We start from the raw sequence: 25,809 nt of genomic DNA on the forward strand, positions 1-25,809 counted from the left end.
CCCCAAAAATGCTTGCCCTAGTTCTTAGCAGTTTTTGCCATTCTCAATACAACAAGCTCTCCACAATAGCATATTTGGCTGCCAACCATTCCTCTTGATGATGAAGAACCATGAGAGCTCCCCCATGAGCAAGAGGAACATTGATTTATTGACATTGCCTCTCGGAAAGATGCAATAATGCTTCGTCCATACCAACAAAACAACCCCAATCCCCAAAAAGAACCCCAAACAGAGAAGACCCAACAACAGATCCTGAAGTTAGGGTACACACTTCACAAAACAAAGAACAACTTCCTTACCTTAGGGCACCCACCTCAAACGAAGGAAATAGCCAAGAACACAAGCATTGTCTTACAACGAAGAACTTAGGGCATCCCACCTCAGCTTACGTCCTTCACCTCAGCTCCTTCAGCTAAGGTCCTTCCTTCCACATGAATATCTTAGGGCAAGCACGACCATCACCAATATATACATTTTATTCTAATCAAAGGGTATTTTCATATATATATATATATATATATATATATATATATATATATATATATATATATATATATATATATATATATATATATATCTTTTCTATAAAATATCCTTTTGCCACGTTGGATAACTTATTTGCCACATCATAAGGACATTTAATGTCGTTCTTACACCGTTAACGGATAAGACTGATTTGATACATTTTGCACATCATAGGGACCAAAGATTTACATTTTTAAGAGAGGGGACTAAACTAAACATCATCACTTAACTCAGAAACAAAAAAGGATTTAAACCTAAAATAAAATTGTATTTAAGTAAAATAAATAATTATGTGATATTTAATTATTGCTATTATTAGGATATTTAATTAAGTAAAAATAAAATCATGTAATTAGTTATTATACATTTTATTTCTTTAATCATATTTTTTATAATAACTAATCTAGATACTTTGTATTATTTATTATATTATTTGTTATGTTTATTATTTTTGATTTTTCAATATGGCGTGTATGTTTAGGACATATGTGGAGATTCAATTACAACTTCTTACATATATGTACATGTGTTCCCATTCCATGTGGGTTTTGAACAACATTTTTTGAAATATTCTTTGTCCACTTGCTGTTCAAGATCTTCAAATCTATATGAGAAATGATTTTTTGACACACCTAAATATTTTACATTCATTTGACACTACCTTTACTTACTTTTTACTCTCTTCTTTCTTAAAAAACTACAAAACTTTATACTTTTTAAACTATTTTACCCTTGTACTATGTGTCAAATGAATGTAAAAGTGTGTCATGGTATTATTACTCAATCTATATACATCCAAAAGGACTGCACCCAAATGCCATGCAGAACAGCACGTAGTTGTTCACCATCCCTATTCAAATGACTCATCATCTCAGATTACGAATCCACTCATATACTTTTTTTTAATATTTCAATGTGAGTAAATCATCTTCAATTCATCATAAAAATCTCTACCTTCACAAGTGCATGACAAAGGTCTATCGTGAGCTGTACAAGTTTGACAACACCTTCACCTAGTTCGACGAAGCTTCACCTAACTCCAACACCTTCACTTACCTCGACTACCTTCAGAACTCTTTCACCTGCAACACAAAAAAACCAAATGGTTAGGCTGCTGCATGTACTCATGGTGCTTCAACGATTCTAGTACATCCTCAACTTCATCACGCGGTGCCTGGACAGTGATGCATCCTCCACCTTCGTCACGGTCATGGTCATGGCATGGTCCAACCTTGCAACGATTTTGAAGCTCCAAGCTTGCGCAGGCAACATGGAACTAAACTTGCGATTGTAATGCACGACCTGGGAATAGAATAAACATGGCTGAAACTGGAACTAAACACACGTCGCTCTGGAACCGAATATACTGATGCATTGTGGAAGGGGAACCAAATATGCAGCATCACGAAAAGGAACCGAATACGCATTCTTGGAACCGAATACACCAACCTTCTATTTTCCTTGTTGAAGGGTAATCGAATAATCATCTTCTGTAACTGAATACATCATGGTGTGCTTCATTCTTCCTCTTCAAACCACTATTGTAGCAATACCATTTTTACATTTATGTTAAGATGGGAATAAATTATGGTTACTGGAAGGAATCGGTTCTGTGCTTTTCAGAATGGATGTTGTATGTACATGCAGGGAAATGTGCAATACAGTGAGGGTACATGTGACATTTCAGTCACAATCCCTCCAAATCTTCTCAAAGTTACGGATGATGAAAAACGATGTCATCCCGTAAATCTCTGCAAATCTGTCTTTAGCTTTCTTCACAAATCCTCTTATCCGAACACGAGTGGTTTCTTAAATCATCACTCGCAAAACTGTGTAAACAGAAATTCTGAACAAACAAACACAACGTTAGACTTAACTAAAATAATTAGGTGTATTCTTAGCATCTAATAATAACAAATGATCTTATTGGACTTTAACTTTGATCAATTTTTCAATCTAATCTAAATTAATGAAATATTTTTCAGTCTAAGTGTTAATCTGACTTCTGCTCCTTCATCTTTAGCAAACAATTCAAGAAACAAGTTTTCTAGTTCGTTTAACAAAAATAACAGTGTTTTATTTTTTCAAGAATCAAGGTCAGAATAGAAACTCCAAATATTTTGGTTCCAAGAATTCAAATCGTTCTTCTTTGCCACCATCTTCCTCTCGGTCCAATTCGCAAATTCAACGTCAGATATGCAACAAGTTTGGTCACACAGCTCTTACTTGCAGACACATTTTTGAATAGGATAATTCGACTACTGTTTCTGCTAATCGCTCTCAATGCCCATGTCCAGAAAATACCGACAGACCTTCTCTGTTGGACACTCCTTCCACTGTTAAGGATCCCTTGTGGTAGCCTGGTAGTGATGCTTCTCACCTCATATCGTTACAATTTAGCATCAAAGGCAACTTACACAAGTGATGAAACAGTGAAATTAGATAATGATAGTGGTATGCCTATCTTACATATGGGTTCTACTTTTCTTTCTTTTCCTTCCAATAAAATCCGATTACTCTTATCCAATCTTTTATATGTTTCTATTATTTCCAAGAAACCGATTAGTGAAAAGACATTTGCTGTTCTTCTTATCTTTTTTATTAACATTTTTAATTTAGAAATATCCCCTTGTCTGGTAGGCATTTGCTAGCTATATAATATGGATATCCTACTGTGAACACAGATATTTATAAGGGAACTTATTTTCATCATTATACTATTTTATTTATTCACTAAAGGCCAAAGCTTTTTTTGTTGGTCCCCATCAGAGAAAGGACACCACAACTTTGTTTCTCTTTCTTTCATCTTTCTAGCAGCCGTCTAAATTTTGTACAGGAGTGAAAATAATTCATTTGATGTAAATCTTAAAGATGAAGATCAAATAAAAAACTCAGATATCCCTCGTTTGTGATAGTGACAAGCTACCAAATAGCCTACCCATTGCCAACTAACTGGTCATGTGTCGGTGTACCCATTCATAATTTTGTCGTTTAACCAGAAGAAAACGTGAAGTTTTTTGCTAACAATGCACTTACACAAATACAGAATTTCATTAGTACACGGATAACCAAGAGAAATTTAGTCTACACCTCACAACTAGAAACGGTGAGCTTCGTGTGAGGCAATTCAAGAAGGTATGTACACCCATAGTCATTGAGATAAGGTTTGTAGCAATTAACTCGGAGTAAACGACCAAAACACTTGGTGTTAGATTTAAAAACCATTGGTGGAAGTCAACCGATTTCCACCAAATAAACAATTCCTGAATACTTATGTGTGGAGTATTAAGAGTATGAAGGTAAGAAATTGATTGGGACAGAGTTTGCAATATCCACCTGAGTACTAGAGTATGTCATCTATGTTGAATATATTCTTATTGACACTCCTTTCTTGATTTGGACAGTGTAGTAGTGAATTCCAAATAAAAGGGTCAGGAAGGATGCCCTTGTCTACCATTTCTCTAAAGACCTGCATGGCTTTTTGAAGGTCCCCTTTCCTACATAAGACATCAATCAGAGGACTGTATGTTTCTGTATTGGGTGCACAACCTCTTGCGGTGATGTCTTCCACCAACTTCAAGGCATTCTCAACTTTTCCCTGTCTGCAAAACTCTGTGATGACAGCATTGAATGTAGATGGCATAGGAAAACAGTTGTTAGCAATCATTTCATTCATCAGCTCAACTGCCTCTCGGACACTACCTTGTTTGGAAAATCCATGAACAAGGCAGTTATAAACTAAAATACTTGGAATTCCACCTTCATCAGTCATCTGATCATATACCCTCTTTGCATCCTCAATAGACCCCTTCTTGCAGTACTCTAAAATCTTCAGGCTTCTGTCAACAGCTCTAGGGAATTTGTTCTCCATCTTTGTTAGAAACTCAGCTGCCTCATCAAATCGATTTTTCTTAAACAGGCCATATATTATGCTATTGTAAGGACTGATGTGCCCTTTAGAGCCTTCTTTGCTTTCCTCCATTAGCTCTAAAATAGAAAAACCTTCTTCAATTCTTCCTTCTGAGCACAGACCCCTAATTACCGAGTCAAATGTAACAAAGTTCCATTGGATCCCATCTATTTTCATATCATTAAAAAGATCAAGAGCCAAATCCAACATCCCAGACTCACAAAAGCTAGATATCAGTGCATTATAGGTATCCACATTTGGAAGACAGCCTTTGCTCTCCATCTGCTTCAAAAAATGAAGCCCAACCTTCACCTTCCCCACTCCACAAAACCCCTTGATCAAGGTGTTGTAAGCCACAACATCTAGCGAACCTCCCATGCTCTCAACTCTCTCTAAAACGTCAGCGGCCTCTGTGGCCCGGCCAGCATTGCATAGAATTTCCAGCACCTTAGTAACAGTGACTACATCAGGCACAAATCCCAGGCTAAAACTCTTCTCCAGCAGGACAAGAGACTGAACTGAATTCCCTTCCTTACAGTACCCAGATATCAAAATATTAAATGTAACATCATTAGGCTCCTCCATCTCACTCATCAAGCTCCTAGCCCTCCCAACCTTCCCATTCCTACAAAGTGCATGCAGCAAAGTGTTGTAAACCACAGTGTTTGGAGTAACCCCTCTGGACTTAATAAGCTGCAAGAGCTTAAAACCTTCACCTATCCTATTAGTGAGGCACAGCCCTTTCATTAAAATCCCAAAAGTGTAATCATCCCCCTCAACTCCACTCGCCATCATGCTCTTCCTGTAAAACTCCCTAGCCATGTCAATATCCTCCTTCACAAGAACATCCAAAATTGAATTGAAAATCTTGAGGGAGGGGCTGCCGTGGAACTTGTACGCCAAGTCAAGCACTTTGATTACAGTTCTAATCATCCGCGCTCGGCCGAGGCTGCGGATGATGGTGACAAAGATAGCATCATTGGGTGGTGCACCGAGTGATTGGGGCATTTCGTCGAGCAGTTGCTTGACAGTGTCAAAACGGCGGAAGGTGCAGAGCTTGTGAATCAAGGCGCGGTATGTGGATTGAGAATGGGCGAAGTTGGGGACGGTGGACGCCCATCTGAAGCATTCCAGTGCTTGGGTAGCAGATTTCTGGTCCAGTATCAGCTGTGAAACATGCTCCTCGCTTGGTACAGAAGAAGAATATGAAGATGTAAATGAACTAGTTTGGAACTGAAAACGCCTTTGATAAGGGGTTGAGGAGGATCCACGATATGCCAATGCTTTCCAAAGTTTATGCATTTCATCAACCGAGGTTAAGAGTAAAAAATCTTGCTACAAGCAATGATCTTTCCCGCTGAACAAATCGCCCTACTCAATGCAAAAGTGTTCCCGTTAAAGAAAAAAATGAGTCTTTTTTGTCTATCCTTATTGAGAATCTATACCTATATATAATAGCCGACACCGGATTTTTCACACAAAATCTTAATTTTTTTCCTTTATTTTTTTTATATTACTTAACTTTTTCATTTTTATTGCACCTTTTAACTTATATTTAGATTCTTGACGAATCACTCTTAAGTTTTGATTTTTTAGAGGTTGTCTGCTCCACTGTAGGTTTATTTTTGAATGTTTCTGCTTATGGTTTTCTTGAGGATTGCATTTAAGACACTTTTTTCTCACAAAAGAAAACGACAGCTGAATGATTTGCTTACAAAGCAATGCAGAGAAAAATTGGAAGACTTTTATGCATGCACTTCAAGTGTATCAACCTATATCCTCTTCTTCATCATTCCAAAACAAAAGTGTGTTTTGATATTATCGGAGCTTAGGAAGAAGAAATAGCCAAATAGGAATAGCATGAAAAATTCTATGGTGCTGGACCATTATGAAAATGTGATTGCACAACACGGATTCCAGGGAATTAGTAGTGATGGAGAAAATATCCCTGACAAGATTGTAGCAATGATGGTGCACACGAACACCCTTGTTTAACACTATCAATCCTTCTAAGTATTATGTCCATTTGTCTTTTTAACAGAATCATTTTCAACTTGATAAGTGATTGTCTGTTTTTCCTTTAATTTGCATATGTGTAAAGGCAAAGACAGGTATAAAACAATAAGAAAACACAGTGAATGTTCCTAACAAATTTACAATGACTTGAAAATGTTGTAAAAGATAAACTAAGGGCGGAAAATACAAATCATTATTATTGACATTTAAGCAAACAACAATGTTCAAGTGCAGCAGGGATAGCAGTTAGTCAGAAAAATCCCCACTGAAGAACACCCTACTCAATAATCTGTACAAATCAGCAACTTCATTTATTCATCTACCATTCAAAACACCCTTGAGAAGATCAAGGCCCTCAGCAGAAATACTCCTCCTCCTACATGATCTAGGAATTTCAATTTTAGGAGGTGGATCTTTGGAGAAACACACAATCACAACTGTGAGGTTGTCACAAGTGTTGCGTTGGAGGGCCTCAGTAACAAGTACTTTTGCACATTTGTTAGGATCATTATGCTGCATCATCTCCCTCCTCACCATTGTCACAGCACACTGGCTGCTCATCACATCCCACAATCCATCACAGCCCATTATCAAAAACTCATCTTCTTCGGTCAGCATGATCTCCTCCAGCTCCGGCTCTGAGCTTAGAGGACTCTTAGAACCTTTGCTGCCTTTTATGTGCCAATCTCCAAGAGCACGAGCCACTGATAGTTGGCCGTTGAGGTATCCATCGTAGATGACTCCACCAAGTTTTTCAATTCTTAATCTTTCAGAAGTGCAATTTGGTTTATGGTCTTTGGAAAGTTCGACTGCTCTGCCCCGTTTGCCCAACACAGCACGAGAATCTCCTGCATTGGCAATCAGCATGGAACTGCAAAATAGATTACTAGTAGAATTACCACGTAATAGCAGCATGCATTCAAATTCATATATGCAAGTACCAACAGAGTCTACAAATCCTTGTTCTAATCATATGGTTCTCAGTCCCTACCTTCCCAACATAAGGGCTATCAGAGCGGTGGTGCCTGAAGAGTTGTCAAGAGAACTGGCATCTCTAAAAGCAAGATCAGCCTTCACAAATGCACTCTTAATTGCTTTCTTAATGCTAGATGGGAAATGAGCATCTTTAACTATAAACTTGAGGATGTTCTTTCTCGTGAATGCTGCTGCATCAACGCCACCATGTCCATCAAATACCTGTATATCATCAATCCCCATCAATGCCTAATATAAGGGACATGCAAAAGGCAACCAGATTGGAATACCAATCAAAACATGGTAGTCGAATAAATAATCTCTATGATGTATTAATATTTGTAAATCTTTTAGGTCACTGTGGTTAATCAGTGATGGGGAATTCATTCATATCTTATAGATTGCTCCACTTATGAAGAGAATTTGACCACTTCATTAGGTGAATAATAGGATCGATCTAACTCAACACAATAAACATACCCCATAAAATGCTGCAGGAGAAGGAAGGTTTGCTCCTAGACCGTCACATTCACTAAGAGTATCAATGCATATGAATTCATCCTCCATGTACTGCTTTGGTCCTTTATCGGAATAGCTTCCAGATCGAATTTCAAGTGGAAAGTCTGATTTTTTTTCTGTGCTTGATTTAAGTCCAATAATATTAATATTTGATTCCTAGACAGAAGAAGATAGGGCATAATTACTAGCCAGGACAACGTCAAGATATACGTATAACAGCAGCTTGAACATATAAACAATCCATTTTCTTTCTATGCTTTCACTACACTCGAAACAAACTGATCAAAACAAGGACATGAGTCAACAAATTGCTCAAAAGTTTAATAGTTAAATGCCATTTTAACTTTCAAGAAAAAACATCCTAAGAATTGCAGGTTTTATAAATCACCAGAAATTTTATCAACCCTTTTGCAATTTCTGCAGATTCAATCGGATCCACATGCACGTTTGAAATCTGTTTGAGAAATAGGAAAAACATGTCTGGGATACTTATAGCTATTAGCTTCTCAATAAACGCATAAAACTACATCTCAAAGGTGGAACCAAACACGCCAAAAGCCTAGTTTGTCATAATACAACTACTATACCAACAAGTCCTAGTATAATATCAAAACAATAAACGATAGGAACCAATATGTTCCAAGCTTTCCTAAATCCTGGTTTTTTTTTCAACCAAACTGTGTCAAGCCATCAAAATGCCGCAGAGGTGTTGAATCTTGATGATATCCAACCAACAAGAACAGAAAAATGAAATTTCAATTTGATTACACTAACCGGCTCTGCAGACCAAGAAGAGCTGCTGAAATGTCGCATAACAGAATGATCCCTCGGAGGCTTCGCGGCATTCTGATTCAAATTCCCCACCGTATCCCCATTCAGATCCTCCATGGCACCATCACTGTTACCCCTGGGGCAGGGGCATCCACCACCAACACCACTCATTGTATCTGCCTCACACATGCAACATGTCCTTGTCCCATATCACGATCCACCAATCAATCACAACCACAACCAAACAAAAAGCTTAAAAATTTGATTTTTCATTTATTTATGTTATTTATCCCTTATACCAGAAGCTTCTCCAAAACCATTCAAACAACCGCCACACACGAGAAAGAAGCCATTTTTAAACCACCCCAGAAGATCAGACAGCCAGAGACAGCTATTGGAAACGTGGCAGACACTTGATCCAAGCAAAAAAGAAAAACTCAAGTGAAGGGGTAGCGTGCAGAGAAAGGAAGAAATGGTGGTGGCAAAGAGAGAAGATTAAGAGCAGAAAAACGAAGACCAATATAGTTATAAATGGAAATGAGAGAGAAGGGGAAACCGTTGAGATGAGTATATATAAAGTGATTGGCAAATGCAAGTTTTGCGGTCGCCATTGTAGCGCTTGAAAGGATGTGACATGTGGCTTCTTCTGCTGCCATTTGTGTTACCAGTTGACCGGATACATGGCCTTGTGCTACTCCAACCTCTTGCAATCTATCATCAATTTTCTATTATCATTTCATATCATATGAATCTCAATCCTTCTATGCATTTTTCTTTAACAATTTCCTATCAAAATTCACGCCAACAAAAACTTTCTAACAACGTTAACACATTGTCTTACCTTAATATTTAGTGTATACCCTTCTAGATAGATAATTGCTTGGCCTTTTTCCTCCTCCAACATCATTTACTTTATTCATTTTTTTTTAATATTTTGTTTTATTTTTTAACTATTATAATTATAATTATATTTGTAATTAATGACTTTATTAGTTTATCATCAATATTAATTTACTTAAATTTTTAAGAATCAAAGATGGTTTTTATCAAATCGATATATAAGGAATTATTCAGCTAAGAAGCTATGGTTATATATCTATTTTATAACTAAATTGTTACTTGTGACACATGAAGTTAACATTTAAATATATTTTTATTGTATCTTGAATTTGTTTTGAAAAACATACAAATATAAATATTGATATAAATTTGAAGACTTATATATATTTATTAAATAAGTTTAAAAGTGGCCTCATCATCTAATCCTATTTTTATTGAAGATCCATCCTTGTAAAGATGAACATTACCATATGTATCAGAAACTCAAACAACACTACTGGATTATCATGTCAAACTAAATAATATATTTATTGCTTTAATATAAGTTTAAGTTAATTATTTATGTTATTTTCTAAATAAAAAATCCTTTTAAATATTTTAGGGGTGAAATAGATCTGAAGTTAATGCATGCATAGAGTGAACATGTGTCATTGAAATTATACTAAAGAGAAACTTCATTATACTAATATGCCATTGAAATTTAAATTTACGATATCATATACTATTGAATCTAGTTTGATTTTCTAGCTCGATTTAAAAGGTGTATTGAAGAATCATTAGATTAATTATGAAAAAAAAATTAAACAATAATAAAAGTTCATTAAATTATAGAAACAAAAATAGCATAGAAGAGAAGAAACTATATCTAATCACTTTTGTTTTATTCTCTTATTCTCTTTTTTCTTTTCACTTCATTTTATTGGTTGAGAACGACACGACATTCCACTGTGAATGAAACACTGCTCTCCGTCCTCTCCACAGTCAACGCAATATTCTAGAAATATCTTTTCATTACCACTTTTTTCTTATACTTATTTAGTAATATAATATAATATTCATGCGATAATAATATATATTTTGTATAGTTTTAAAATCCATTGGTCCCGAACCATTCTTGCATCACTTTAATGGTACATTATATAATTATTACACGCCCCACGCACCAATACCTTAACAATTTGAGCCAAAGATGCTGCCATGCCATGTGTTTCACATGAAAAACCAACTTTATTATTATTATTATTATTATTATTATTATTATTATTATTTCATAGTAAATATAGCAATTATGATTATGTGGAAATTTTATATTCTGGTGAAGAAAAGTCCACGCTTCATAAGAATGCAGTCCTTTGGAGAGGAGGACAGTCCTTAAAGTGTGGAAGGGGTTTAAAATGTTGTGCTGTTATGAACACGACAATTATCTTTAACTGTTTCCAAGCAATTTCACACTTTGAGGTTCAAATTCAATGTGGTGCCAAGGGTCATTATTGCGCATCATCATTCAAATAAAAAACAAGAAGAACAAGTTATGCCCAGTGGCATTAATTTTTATGCACTATATCTTCCATTATCAACCTTTGCATTAGCAATAATCTTATTGCCAATTTACGCTCTCCATTTTCTTTACTTTTTCATCAGTGCCCAGATTCTCCATAACCCACTATGCTTTTCATGGTCTCTCTTTGCTTTTACTTTTTGCTCCCTCTTCCTGTGTAAGTATTGGCCACTGGTTAAAGTTTGTCTTTTTGGTGTACTATGCATAGGTGCCATCTCCTTTTTTGTGAATCTACCAGGTATGTATGACCCTTTTGAGTAAAGTTCTTTTTTTTTTTAAACATGTTGCTGTATTGCAATCCTGTATTTGTTTGGGCACTTTAATGTTTTCTTCCTTTCCATCGAGTGTTTTTCTAAGATTTCTTTATCTTTATATTTGATGTGTTTAAGATTTGGCTTTTGACTCTGTGAGCTATACTATATTGGGGGGGTTCTGTCACTACCTCTTTTCAAGATCTTAGTTTAGTAGGTGTGATTTCTTTTTGAAAATAAAACAAAATTGGGGATATTGATTCAGTTGTTTGTGGAGGAGGTTGTTCATTGGTAGCTATTGTTTTACAGGTTCCTTGTCCAACCATGAGTAAAGTTTGGCCCTTGGTTTTCATGGTTCTCTCCATTGGATGCTTTTCAAATGGGAGTGGCAGGCAAAATTCCACAGTACCGGATCTTGTAAATATTGGGGCTCTCTTCTCTTACAATACCAGTGTTGGTAGAACTATAAAAGTTGCATTAGAAGCTGCGTTTGACGATATAAATTCTGATCCAAACATTCTTGGTAGAACCAAGCTAAACCTCTCACTGCAAGAAGATTCTAAGTACAGAGGTTTCCTGAGCATTGCCGAGGGTATGTCTTTCACAGTATCACCCTTGTTATGTGTTAAAGCCTTAAAAATAATCTTTCTCAGCCACAGATGAAGTTACTTCAACTGTGTCAAATTATAGCTCTGCGTGATAACAGTTTTGCAGGTCATGGCAAGTCAGACAGTGGCGATAATAGGCCCCCATAGTTCTGTAACAGCTCATGTCATAACTCATATTGCAAATGAGCTCCAAGTTCCTCTTCTGTCATTTTCAGCTTTAGACCCTACTCTTTCTTCGCTTCAATTCCCATTCTTCATTAGAACTTGCCATAGTGATCTTTATCAAATGACTGCAATAGCAGACCTTGTTGACTACTATGGCTGGAAAGATGTTATCGCTGTCTTTCCTGATGATGATAATGGGAGAAATGGAATTAGCACATTAGGAGATAAGCTTGCGGAGAGGCGTTGCAAGATATCATATAAAGCAGCTTTGAGGCCCCAAGCATCTATGGAAGAGATTAGTAATGTGCTTGTGCAGGTGGCTCTGGCAGAATCACGGATAATAGTTGTTCATGGCAATACTCAACTTGGCCCCCAGGTGTTCACAGTTGCAAAGAATCTTGGGATGATGGGAACTGGTTATGTCTGGATAGCCACTTCTTTTCTCTCTGCTCTGCTTGATATTAACTATCCTCTCTCTCCTGATTCAATGGATGAAATTCAAGGAGTTCTTACACCACGTATCCACACGCTAAATTCAGAGCGCAGAAGAAGTTTTGTTTCTAGGTGGAAAAACTTGACCAGGGGAAATACTGCCAATGTCAAGCTTGGATTGAGTTTTTTACCTATCTATGCATATGACACTGTTTATGCACTTGCTTATGCTCTTGATGCATTTTTCAAAGAAGGTAACCGAATTACATTCTCAACTGATTCAAAGCTGTCTAACATACATGGAAACAACTTGAACCTTGAGGCCTTGAAAATCTTTAATGAAGGAAATCTGTTACGAAGAAAGATCTATGAGGTAAACATGACTGGTGTATCAGGTCCATTCAAGTATACATCCGATAGAAACCTTGCTAATCCTGCATATGAAATCATTAATGTGATTGGAACAGGAACTCGAAGGATCGGTTATTGGTCTAATCACTCTGGTTTATCAGTTGTTCCTCCAGAAACTCTTTATTCCAAACCAGTGAATCTGCCCAGGAAAAATCAAAAGCTGTTTCCTGTGATTTGGCCTGGAAACACAGACGAGAAACCTCGTGGTTGGGTTTTTCCAAACAATGGAAGGCTTTTAAAGATTGGAGTACCAAGAGGTGTTAGTTACCACGAGTTTGTATCACAGATAAAAGGCACTGACATGTTTGAGGGATTCTGCATTGATGTATTTCTTGCTGCAGTGAATCTCTTGCCTTATGCTGTCCCCTACAAGTTCATCTCATACGGGGATGGTAAGAACAATCCTAGTATGACTGAGCTTGTCCGTCTGATCACAACGGGTGTGAGTGTCATGCCGATAACCTTTTGTGCAGTTTGGATGTTTTATGGCAATCTTCTAAGATCAATTTTCTTCATGTCTTGCAGGAATTTGATGGTGCAGTAGGTGACATTGCAATTACTACAGAAAGAACAAGGATGGTGGATTTTACTCAGCCATATATTGAGTCTGGTCTAGTGGTAGTAGCACCCATTGGGCAGGCAGAATCCAATGCTTTGGCCTTTTTGGCCCCTTTTACACCAAAGATGTGGTTTGTAACAGCTTCCTTTTTCATACTAGTAGGAGCTGTTGTTTGGATTTTGGAGCATAGGGTGAATGATGAATTTAGAGGACCACCCAAAAAACAAGTAGTTACCGTTTTATGGTAAGGAAATCTGGTACTTTTCCTTTTTGAACCTATTTTAGAACTCATCCTATGTTAATGATACATACTGTAATTATGAAGAGGTCACAATTTTCCTATTATATCTGTGTATACAGCTTTGGTTGTTATGTTTGTAACTGGTTTGATTTGCTTCTGGCAGGTTTAGTTTTTCAACAATGTTCTTTTCCCACAGTAAGTGCCAGATTTTTGTCTTTTCTGACATATATTGTCGAAGGGATAGCTTCCCTTGGATTAATGAAGCTGGTTTTCTGGATATCATGCAGGGGAAAATACAGTGAGTACACTTGGTCGTGTTGTGTTGATTATATGGTTATTTGTAGTTCTTATAATTAACTCAAGTTATACGGCAAGTCTGACCTCAATCCTCACAGTGCAACAACTTTATTCTCCCATTAAAGGCATTGAAAGTCTAGTAAACAGCAAAGTGCCTATAGGCTACACGCAGGGTTCTTTTGCAAAAAACTACTTAGTTCAGGAAATTCATATTGAGGAGTCCAGGCTAGTTCCTCTTACAACACCAGAAGAAATTGCTAAAGCACTGAAACATGGTCCTGAAAATGGCGGTGTTGCTGCTTACATTGATGAGCGTGCCTACACTGATATCTTCCTCTCCAGCCGTTGCGATTTAAGTGTCGTAGGTCAGGAGTTCACCAGAAATGGTTGGGGATTTGTAAGTATCACTCACCTTTACTGTTTGCCTTGGTTTTCTTCTTTCATATTAACTAAAAATAAAACGATTTTATAGTTTATAAGTAGATGCAAACTGGTTTTGTAGAGTTAAATTAGGTACTAAATCCATTTTTTAACATGATATCAGAATCATGGTTTTAAACTTATTCTAGTGAGATTTATTATGTTTGTTAGGCTTATTGTGTCATCTGTTATTGAAAAATTTGTTATTTGTTAGGTTTATTATGTCATTTGCTATCAAACCATTCCTTAATGTATATGCCTAAATGTGAGGGGCTGTTGGAGATTGCACATTTACTAGAAATGATGAGATGATTTTATAGTATATAAATGAGGACAAACCTTTTATAAAATTATGCATAAAGTTCACTTTTTTAACAATATGATCTGCAGCTCATGCTGTATACATACCTGCTACTGTCAATGGACTTTATATATTATTATTAGCTTTACTTGTTCAATTTTCACTGTTGATGAGATTTTCAAGGCAATCATAGTAAAAATCAACAAATTTTGCCATAAACACTAGTTTGTGATTGGATGAATATGTAGAACAACTTTTCGGTAGTTCTTTTACATTTTGATTGCAACATGCCGAGTGCTAGTCCTTGGAATCAATCCTTAGTTGTCGGTTCCCATATTTGGATTTGTCAGCTTTGGTAACATGGCTTGTTTTGGTTCATTTTTCTTTAGGCCTTCCCACGGGACTCGCCATTAGCAGTTGACCTGTCAACTGCCATATTACAAATGATAGATAATGGAGATTTGCAAAGGATCCATGACAAATGGCTTTTGAGTAGTGCTTGCTTATCACAAGGGTCAAAGCTTGAAGTGGAAAGACTCCAACTTAAAAGCTTTTGGGGGCTCTATGCGATCTGTGGAATTGCGTGCTTGCTTGCACTCTTCATGTATCTTATACAGATTTTGAGGCAATACCAGAAGCACTACTTAGAGGAACCTGAGTCCATTGGTGGCCAAAGCATAGGATCATCATCAAGATCTTCACGTCTCAAGACTTTCCTTTCATTTGCAGATGAGAAAGAAGAGACTGTGAAGAGCCGGTCCAAGAGAAGGAAAATGGAGAGGATCTCATACCGAAGCTCTGTAGGAAGCTCATCGAATAAGGAAGATGCTTCACGCAGAAGTGAATATGCTAATGAACTATTATGACCAACATGTCTACATGGATCAGCGACACTATTCATTCCTACTGCAACTAGTGGACTACTAGTACATAATTTTTGTTTTTGTTTTTTTTTTCTTTTTTAAGTAAATATATGTAGGATAAATTAAAACTTTGGGTAGCTATATGTAACACTTTAAACTTGGTTTATATTCTTTATATATGCGGAAAAAAGGGTTTTCAGTTTATACCAAATATATATATTAATTAATCATTTTCAATTTCTTGCTAATTGTAATCACAATAAAAGTGTCATTTATATGTCGTATGTGGCCAATGGATTATGACATTACATCAGTTTATATTTGATTAACTGCTTTGAGCCACGCACGATTGGAATATAAGAATTCATCATAAATATAGACCATAAGAGTTAACGTAGTTTCATACAAACTATTTTATTAACATATTCTAAAACAAATAAAGTTTAAAAAGAAAATCCGAGACCAAAAGATAAACCTGTATATAATGTCAGTTTGGAAGTAGACATAAGACATTCAATGTAGAATACTCAATGTAGAGCGAAATTAGTTGAAATTTTCAACCGGGGATGTTTGAGATGTCTTAATAATAATAAACAATTTTACATTAACTAATGGGCAAACTAACTGCTTGCTTCAGTTCCTGTTTGTATAGACCTCCAAAACTAGGTCTCCAATGTGTGAAATTGTGAAAGATTTTAAAGTTTTTATAATTTTTAATTTTGTATGACTCAGTTACAGTAAAAAAGTAACCATTGAAGAATACATTAATGTACATTGAGCTGAACCCTCTAAGCACTGGGGACAATACAGATGAAATTCCACTGTAACTTTTGGTTAGCTAATCTATGAAGAGTGACAACATATGTACATTACAAATCTTCCTCCGTTCTGTAAATCTAAACACATTTCGCTCCAGACCGACCTATCTTTTCCGACTGACAAAAGCGAAGGCACTAGTTAATGTATCTAAAATATCTTTGAAAGCATTCATCGTTCTTGCAATTTCTGTATATAACATTGTACACTTCAATCAAGAGCCTTGGGAATCGACTTGCAAAGTAGTCATTGAATCCATCCGGAACAGGTCCTATCAGTTCCTAATAAGAAAGAAGAAATAAATTAGAAGCCTAATTCATGGGTCATCAGCATGGGTTAATATGTATTACAACACATTACACTCACATTCCCTCATGTTCAATGAAATTACACTGAAGAGCCTCTCATTTTTAATCACACACTGACCCCCCTCAATTTATAAAGAAATCAGGGAGTTATAAAAGAACCATAAAATTGGGAAAAAGAAGACATTATGCTGGAAATGAGTAGAAATACTAAATCCTTCCCGAAAATGGCAATAGTATACTTCTGCTTATCCTTCATCTTTTCTGAGTTGTATTGGAATGTTTTCTAACCACAAAGGGTGCATTACATAAGGAGGTCCAAGAGTGGTTAAAAAAGAAGGAATATCAAGTATAATTTGCTTTATATTGAGTATAATTTCTTAGTGAGAATAATTTCATTAAACCTTAAAGAGTGTAAGTATAATTTGTCTTTTACCGAGTATAAGAATAAGGAATAAACCTCATATATGTTAAAGATCTGGAGGATTGTACCATATGCTAATGGAGATTCAATTGATTGATTTCAATGAAATTCATTGCGAAAATTTAAAACTTAAACTCAAGCACAATCAAACAAAAATGCAATTGCTATTCACTAATTCAATCAACAAAGAGCAGGATTTCTAAGAATAACCAACATTGCTGCAGTTCCCAATCATCAAACACGATAACAACATCAGTAACCACAAACTCACAATACTGTCATGGCAACCAATCATCAGAATTATCACTGTGATGATGTGCAGTAAGGGTTGAAGTACTGGGCTTAAGATTCAATGCACGATATACTTCATAATATAAAGAATTGCTTTACTGTTACATTCTCTCTAATAAATATGCTTTACTGCTATATTTTATCAAATGTATATGCTGTTTAAGTGACAATTGCCATTATGATAAAACATCAGCGTTCAGATATGGTTTTATTTTAGCTGAAAATAAATTGTGTACGACATGTTTTGGATATTGGGAGGACTTACAAGGGTTTATTAGAACAAAAAATTGTGGATATTATTAAAAGAAAACATTATTATTAAAGCGAAAAGTTACTAAAATACAGTCACAAGATGTTCAGAATCAACGTGACAAAACTGGTATCAGGAATGTATTTTAAAAATGAAGCTACAACATTTAGAGCTGATTTTGATACAAGAGCTACATTTTTTTTTTCACTTTAGCTAATTTCTACATTTGTTAAAAACAGCATTGTACTATTTAATAAAATTCTGGATACTGAGACTTATAAGTGAACAAATAGTTTCATAGACTTCAGCTGGAGTAAAAAAATATTACGGGAAAATGTTAGTTCAAGAAAAAAACCTGGATTTCTTGAGGCATTTCCCTGTAATGGTTTAGCTTATTTCTCATGACCCTCAACAAGTCCCGCACACTGTCAAATTTATATCTCCTGTATCGACCAATGTTAGTGATGAACTCAGGATCTAGCTTCTCATCCCATTTTGCACCTAAAGCCAGTGGAGCAATGCTTTCTAATGACTTCAAAAGATCAGAAACGGATTCTCTATCTTCAAGTTCCACCCTATCACTTACATCACGCAAAAATGAAAGTCTCATCTCAGAGCTCCAAAAGAGAGGATGATGCAATACTTCAATCGCCATTGGCCTGACAAGAAATGAAATAATTTCTTCAATGAATTGTATGCTTATACCAAGACAAAAACAAACACAAAAATGCAGAAGTTCAGTCTCTCTAATCATTGAAAGTTATCAGACAATCCCACTTAATCTTATCATAATTTAGGCAATCAAATCTCATGTAAATTTAGCAATTGTATGCAACATAATAATCCCCTTTGATAACCTTCCAGGAAAATGTTTTTGCTGCAACCATGTATCTGCATGCATGTGAATGGCAATCACTTTTCCTCACAATTTGCACTTATATAGATATACAGTAAATAAGAGAACAAAGAAACATAACTATTCATCCAGATTACACATCAGGGTATATGGATCCTAAATAGATTATATTTTCACTGAAGATATTTAATTTTCCTTAATAAGAGATACTTTCGAACAAGCTTATTGCTTTGAACTTCATCAATGGCCGCAGCACCAAAATGAGTTTCCACACATTAAGAAATATCTGGCAATTTCCAAACTGATATTGGAATTAAAAAGGCAGTTGAAGTTGCACGGGTAATGCCATTAAATACAGTTTTTTAATGACATACATTAGAGATTAAAGTAATTAAGTACCAGTAACAATTATTGCATTAGGTCTGTCGCAAACTTAAAGAGTTTTTTTGCATCATAGTTGAGATGAATAACTACATTATAAATCACATCATTTTCATTCAACCCATTTTCACCAATCTTAGGCTCAACTTAAAGGCAGTCTGACAAATATCAGCATATATACACAGATTTATCAAAATAGAATAAAGCTCCTGTTTTGTTATTTATATTGAAATTTCATACATGGACAACAACTAGCAAAATCAAAAGCTGAATTTTCCAGAGAGGTGATAGTGTATTAGAATTTCTATTACACAACAATCAAGTCATTCAGAAAGAGATGCAAATTATTATTAATAAATATGAAAGATATAAACTCTATTCTCCTAAAACTGATTTTGGATGAGAATGATATACCTAAGATCAGGATTAGGGTTTAACAAACAAGAAATAAGATCCTCAGCTTCAGGAATAAACTCCACTAAGAAAAGATCTTTTTGATTTTTAACAATATTGACATCACGCTCAAGCCGCTCTCCAAATGGATGCCTTCCTGCAGTCATGCAGAAAAAGAGAACACAACCTAAACTAAATAAATCCACAGCTCGTGTTTGTCGCCCTTGAACAAGTTGCTCAGGTGCTTGCCAGCCTGAACTGCCACAGCCTACATGCAATTAACACATTAAACCTTATTGTAAGATTAAGAATAAGAACAAATAATTGACTAAGACTTGTAAATTAATGCAGCATAAGACTACATGTATGTTTGGATTAACATATTTTGAGTTCAGCAAAAAATATGAACAGAACTAAAGAAATTCCTGAAAAGTTTGTGTAAAAATAAAGCAAAACTAACATGTGAAAGCCACTTGTACATCACTAAAATCATACAATGATAGAGCCATCTCATTTAGACAACATTAGTCGTTCATATAGTCAATGCTTAAAAAACACAAATAAATTCTTCTACTCACCCGTAACACTCTCGCCTAGAGAAGACATATCTTCGAGAAGACGTTTGCTAATTCCCATGTCAGAAAGCTTTGCAACCAATAATCTTTCTTTTATTATCAAAACATTTTGAGGTTTCAAATCCCGATGGATTATCCCTAGTTCATGCAAATGAACAAGCCCAGAAACTATATCCCTGTGTTTCAATAACGTGAAAGTCAAGATGACGTCAACAGAAAATAAACAAGAGTTATCAAAATGAATGCCATGGTTGAGTAATCACTAAGTCATAACAACTATCAACCTCCATTGACTTGAATCAACTGTGAGACGTCCTTGATGAAAATTAAACAGGACCCTCCTTGCATATTTTTATCTCTTATTTTCATGTCTACCATTTCCACCAATCTTCGCTATATATCTTTTTTACTTCATATGTTGTACTCATGTCTTTCTTATCCTATTGGATTCTCTTATGACAAGTTAATTCCCAAGTTATTCTAGTCAATTATTTCATACTCTCTTTATGAAAGCTACGATCTTTAGATCCCCATTGACAATAGATCCTTCCATTTTCTCCCTAGTTGTAGAAATGCTCCTCCACATGACCTTAACAAGATAGATTTCTTTAGCTGAGAACTAAACTACCATGTCAAACTTTAGCTTGTGTAGTTGAAAAAATGTTTTCGTAGTTCCATTTCTAATAGCAAAACATTAAGTGCATGCCAATTGCAGAAGTTGCTAACCTAGTTGGCTACTATGACAATCATCCATGCACAAAGATATCTCTTTACCTTAAATTTCAGGTAGAATTCTAGCAACTCTCACTCACCATTTTTACACATAAGCCAAGAGAAATATAATATTTCCCTAAACTTGGAAAATGTATTCATTGTCACCTTGTGTACATCACATCCATAACAATCAACAAGTGTTTAATATTTTCACTCACCTCATCAATTTCAGTAAGAGAGGTGATGGAAAACCATTTGTTTTCCAAAGAAAGTGCATATCAGTCTCCTCTGTCTTCATTTGAGAAGTTCTAACTGCNGGGTTTTCTGATATATCAGAGTGCGAATGAATCAAATCGTCCAAGTTGCATGTACANCGTTCCAGAGCAAGGTAAACAAAATCATGATCGCATTCCACCCCATACCATCGGACAATGTTTGGATGCCTGTCAGATGCAATGAGATTTTGGATTTCTTTATGGGCCACATCATGATGACTCTGAACAAGACGTTTGACAGCAACTGTCCGACCTTCGTATGTCCCCTCAAGGACAACAGTACCATTGCTTCCCTTGGCAATTTCTTTATTAGATACAAATAGTTTACCGATCCTGCGTCCATCAAGTTGCACCTGTGTACTGGAGTTTGTTTCGTTAAGTGTGAATGTGCCCTCCTCCTGCGCCAACAACGATTGCTTATTCTGTGTGACAGAAATGTTGTTCTTTATTGACTTGCGAGCTTTCTTCTTCTTAGGAGGTGGACTTTTTGAATGTGTCTCCCTGTTCTGGTCTTTATTGGTAAAGACAAGAGAGTGATATATAATAAAAGAACCTAGAAAGATGGTAAATAATACAAGAGGTATTGTTTTTGACCATTTATTTACCCTGCCTGGATCAACTTCTTCTGTAGTGGTCTCCATAAGAGACCGAGGGAGCATAGGAACATTATCATTGCCCTCATAGAAGCCAATTTTGTTTTGCAAAGAAGACAAAGGATTTGGCATTGGCAAAGATAGCATCGGCATTCCCTCCCGGCCTAGAACAATTTTATCATTGGCTGGTTGTGATGGAAGCATGAGCTCTGAAGTATGAAATGGAAGCATATCAACCTCTTCATAAACCTCAGACAATCTCTCAGGGTCAGCAGGTTCTATCAAAAATTTCTTGCGTTGGCGGTATACTTCATTCAGTTTCATGTCCCAACATGCATAGGGCATGGCAAAATCTAAGCCACCGTCCAAAACATACCCATCATCTGCATCTAACGATTTCCTTCCAGAAGGATTTTCAGTATGCGAACAAACCAATGCAGCCTTAAATTCAGCCACTTTCATAGTCCACAAAACTATTCCAGAACCAGGAACAACGGATTGCAAAGTATAATCCGTCCTAGTTATCTCAAGCAAGTACTCAGGTGGATTCAACTGTGCAGGATCAACAAGAACATTATCCTTCGTACTTGCAACATGCAGCCGGTCATCATAACTCGACACCGCATTAGAAGCATGATCATGTTCAGAGTAGCTTCGGTATAGTCCTCCAGTTTTAGCATTAACTACATACATAGTGGTTCTCTTGTGACCAAATACAGATGCTCCATCCTTTGTCTTGATAGGGGTAGAAGCAACATACTCTTCAATCGATTTCGATAGTCTCTGCAGGCATGAAAAAGGTCCTAAATACAATTTGTAATTGAATCCAGATGATCATCCAAGTAGACACACAAACTAGACTCGTGAATTTGCAATTACAGGAAATAAATTATAAATCATCACAAACCTAATGCTTCTCAGTCATATGAGAGGAAATTAGAGAAACAGGGAGTGCAGAGAAAAGCAATGAAGTATTTGACATGTTAAAGGACAATACCTTTTTACCCAAGTGAGCGTCGTGGACGATTAATTCCCAATCATCTCCACATTCAACGAAGGCGGTGAAGTTGTGGTTAGGGTTATTGATGGGAGCATGATATGAATAGTAGATTGGAGATCCAGTTGAAAAAGACCAAAAAACCCTTCCAGAATCACTATCCAACAAATACACGGTACCATCCAGGGCGGCGACGAGTGCGGTGGCCGGTTTAACTGAGGGCGGAGAAGAAGGCAGCAAGAGTTGGGATTGTGAGGTGGGAAAGCTGAAGAAGAGAAAAATGAGAAGAAATAGGGAAAACGGAGAGCTTAGAACGGAAGCAATCATCTGCGATGTCGGGAAACAAGATCAACAACGACATCAAAAAACTGTCGTCACCAAGAATTCAAAATTATGCGTTGAAAACAATATTCAGCTGAGTCAATTTCGTCTCGTGTCACTTGGAATCCATCATCCCATGTTTGGATGAAGAAAATCAGGATGAAAAATGAAACTAATTAAATGCAACAACAACCAGACTGTATGTAATATCTATATGATTTAACTTAGTTTATATTGTGTATTTTTAACGACTTGATATTAAATTTTATTGTAAGATTAATATTTTTTATTTTTATTTGAATATGTATGATCTTGATTACTATTTTACCTGTTATTTTATTCTGTCTTTTAAAACATGTATTATTTTATGGTTAATATAAAGTATTATTACTGTGTAATATTATTCAAAATCAATTATAAAATTTTATAATTTTTTTAATACTTAAAACATAAAAATAAGTAATATGAAAAGTAACACTCGTCTCTTTTAATTCACAAACAAATAGATGAGTTTCAATTTAAAATATTTTAAGTACTTTATAAAAAGAAAATAATCGAAAATATATAAATAGATTAAAATATTTTAAAACTTTAACATTATTAATTATAAAGTAATTAATTTTAAAACTGAAAATAATATTTAAGTTTGTTTTATTAAAGACACTTCATAAAATTACATATTTAAAAATATTACTAAAATTTTATATTTTATATACATTTAATTTATTTCTTTAAAAATTAAATTAAATTAAATTAAAATCACTAATATCAAATTAATATCTAATTTGTTTATTTTAATATTATATAAATGAAATGAAAATTTATTAGAAATAACTACTATGTCATATAAATAATGAAAAAAATCTAACGACACAAAGATATCAAATTTATCACAAATTATATATATATATATATATATATATATAACATCAAAATATTTATGAATATCATGTGTTATAATTATATTTAATTTGATTAAATATATTTTTAATGTCTAAATTTAAACACAAAATTAAAATTTATTTATCTCAAATTTTGAATATAATTATTTTAATTTAATTATGTTAATTTTGTTTTAAGTGTTAAATGATCTTTTAGGTCTGAGACGCGGGGCCCAAGCCCACCAAATAAAGAACAACCCAAGAGCATGGTGAAGGATAAAATGGACAATTCTACAAAAGGAGGGGTGTGCCTAACATAAAAGGGGATGACATTAGTGTTTACTCTTTCATAGGCACCTAGCATATTTTACATGTGTTTAAATAAAGCTTTCTAGAAGCCACACATTTAGCACATGGGTAGTTAATTAGCATTTCAGATCTGAAACGTGTAATATGCATGCTTAGCCTTGAGATTGATCTATAAAATCTCATAGGCAAAGCTTGTAGCTCACTTTTGGAAATATTGAAAAGAAATTCTGCTCATGAAAGCACAATTCTCTCATCCGAAAGTCACTTAACTCCATTGCTACTTTCTTCCATTATAGAGGCCTTCTGAAGTAGTTAACCACTCACTCAAGCTTGCCTTCACCTCACCTTACCATAATCACCAACATTCCGCTGCAACCATTCCCTTCATCTCATCAAACCCGAGAGTTACTCTCCTCTGCCAAACCAGCACTGGAATCCATCACAGCTACTGTTCCATTGGATTTCAAGCTGTTCAGAGTTGATTCTCACCTCCAATCTCACGGATCTGGATCTAGCATCAAGACTGGATGGTATCAAGGTCACACACCAATATGTAATATAATAACAAAAATTAATGTCATTAATTATATTTATATATTTTTAAAGTTACATGTCAAATTTTAATTATGTTAAATTTAAAGATTAAAAACATATTTAATTTTCTTTAATTTTTATTTTATTTTATTTTTAAATTTTGAGTAAATATAGATTACTTTTAAACATTCTTAACATAATAACTTATATTTCTTAATTGCATTTACTAACAGAGTCAATAATATTAAAAGAGACTAATAAAGAATTACTCCTTTCATTCCATGACTTAAACAACATCAAAATAAAAAATATTTTAAAGAGTTCAATTAATTACTTCAATATACATTCAATTGCTCAATGTGAAGGCTAAAAGGGTAAATTTCTGACACCTTCTATTCAACTCTATGACCATGAATCAAAATTAATTCAATGATTTCACAATGGCCATTTCTTTCAGCACAGCTATAAATCCAAACTGTAACTCCATATATTTTTTGTATTTTAGATTTTAGAATTTATAATATAACTTTTTATATTTTTAATTATATAATCTAAAATATAAATATATTTTGTATTGTACAATTTAAAATATAATTTTTATATTTTAAAATGTAAAAAATATTTTAAAGTGTATATTTAAAATAAAAAATATATTTTAAATTGTATATTTTTATATATAAAATTTAAGTTCCAGAAAATATTTATGAAAATGCAAGGCATCGTAGGAAGAAGATGCATTTCCCTATCAATTTGTAATTTATGACAAGTTATTAATTTTTTTTTATGTTTTCATATCAAGAAATAAGAACCATTTGAAATGTATAAAATATTGCAAGGTATGAGATTTTTAAGAAATTGGTTCTCAAAAAGTTATGTAAATCCTAAAACTTAATTACTCTTTAATATTCTTTTATTAGTTATTTATCACATGAATGTAAAACTAAAAAATAAAAAAAAATTAGTGATAGTGTAAAAATAGTGAGATTCGATTATTTTAATATGAAATAGTTTTATTATAAATAGTTTTGCTATAAACGAATTTCATTATTTTAAAACATATCATCTTTCTAAAAATCAAATTTCTAGAGTTTTATACCTTCTCTCTAAGAATTAAATTTCCCGAGTCATCCTTTTGACGATCACGAGGTACCTAATCGACAACGGTAATGAATTCTACTTTTCCACCCGATCAGTTTCTTCAATAGAGCATGATAGGAAATAATATATTTGAT

At 34.7% G+C, this 25,809-nt stretch overlaps 4 protein-coding genes and 1 long non-coding RNA gene across 7 annotated transcripts; 1 reads left to right on the top strand and 4 right to left on the bottom strand.

Moving 5' to 3' along the window:
* Positions 1-1,274: 1,274 nt before the first annotated feature.
* Positions 1,275-3,143, bottom strand: LOC111240550. Of its 2 annotated transcripts, XR_002665961.1 has the most exons (4): positions 2,752-3,143; positions 1,975-2,371; positions 1,685-1,827; positions 1,275-1,607 (listed from the first exon to the last, which is right to left on the bottom strand). It is a non-coding gene; the product is annotated as an uncharacterized LOC111240550 (long non-coding RNA). The 2 variants fall into 2 exon arrangements; XR_002665960.1 differs by having other exon boundaries at positions 1,685-2,371.
* A 568-nt stretch (positions 3,144-3,711) lies between these two features.
* Positions 3,712-5,737, bottom strand: LOC106777033 (pentatricopeptide repeat-containing protein At2g17525, mitochondrial). Its single transcript, XM_014664533.2, has one exon. The coding sequence runs from the start codon at positions 5,735-5,737 to the stop codon at positions 3,869-3,871; it is 1,869 nt and encodes a 622-aa protein (XP_014520019.1). The 3' UTR covers positions 3,712-3,868.
* A 660-nt stretch (positions 5,738-6,397) lies between these two features.
* Positions 6,398-9,592, bottom strand: LOC106777301 (probable protein phosphatase 2C 47). Its single transcript, XM_014664873.2, has 4 exons — positions 8,720-9,592; positions 7,907-8,101; positions 7,443-7,648; positions 6,398-7,322 (listed from the first exon to the last, which is right to left on the bottom strand). Exons 1-4 carry the CDS (start codon positions 8,903-8,905, stop codon positions 6,767-6,769), a joined length of 1,143 nt encoding a protein of 380 aa, XP_014520359.1. The 5' UTR covers positions 8,906-9,592; the 3' UTR covers positions 6,398-6,766.
* A 1,394-nt stretch (positions 9,593-10,986) lies between these two features.
* Positions 10,987-16,143, top strand: LOC106777929 (glutamate receptor 3.6). 2 transcript variants are annotated; one of them, XM_014665757.2, is made up of 7 exons: positions 10,987-11,352; positions 11,675-11,957; positions 12,072-13,423; positions 13,507-13,784; positions 13,945-13,976; positions 14,069-14,475; positions 15,189-16,143. In XM_014665757.2, exons 2-7 carry the CDS (start codon positions 11,690-11,692, stop codon positions 15,663-15,665), a joined length of 2,814 nt encoding a protein of 937 aa, XP_014521243.1. In that variant the 5' UTR covers positions 10,987-11,352; positions 11,675-11,689; the 3' UTR covers positions 15,666-16,143. The 2 variants fall into 2 exon arrangements, with proteins under 2 accessions (XP_014521243.1, XP_022631324.1); XM_022775603.1 differs by lacking the exon at positions 10,987-11,352 and adding an exon at positions 11,380-11,582.
* A 220-nt stretch (positions 16,144-16,363) lies between these two features.
* LOC106777809 (serine/threonine-protein kinase/endoribonuclease IRE1a) lies at positions 16,364-23,047 on the bottom strand. Its single transcript, XM_014665570.2, has 6 exons — positions 22,533-23,047; positions 20,886-22,318; positions 19,957-20,129; positions 19,400-19,646; positions 18,104-18,407; positions 16,364-16,759 (listed from the first exon to the last, which is right to left on the bottom strand). The coding sequence occupies exons 1-6, from the start codon at positions 22,857-22,859 to the stop codon at positions 16,616-16,618; spliced, it is 2,628 nt and encodes an 875-aa protein (XP_014521056.1). The 5' UTR covers positions 22,860-23,047; the 3' UTR covers positions 16,364-16,615.
* Between the last annotated feature and the right edge of the window lie 2,762 nt (positions 23,048-25,809).

Source organism: Vigna radiata, chromosome 11 (genome assembly GCF_000741045.1).
Source record: "Vigna radiata var. radiata cultivar VC1973A chromosome 11, Vradiata_ver6, whole genome shotgun sequence".
NCBI classification, from domain to species: domain Eukaryota; kingdom Viridiplantae; phylum Streptophyta; class Magnoliopsida; order Fabales; family Fabaceae; genus Vigna; species Vigna radiata.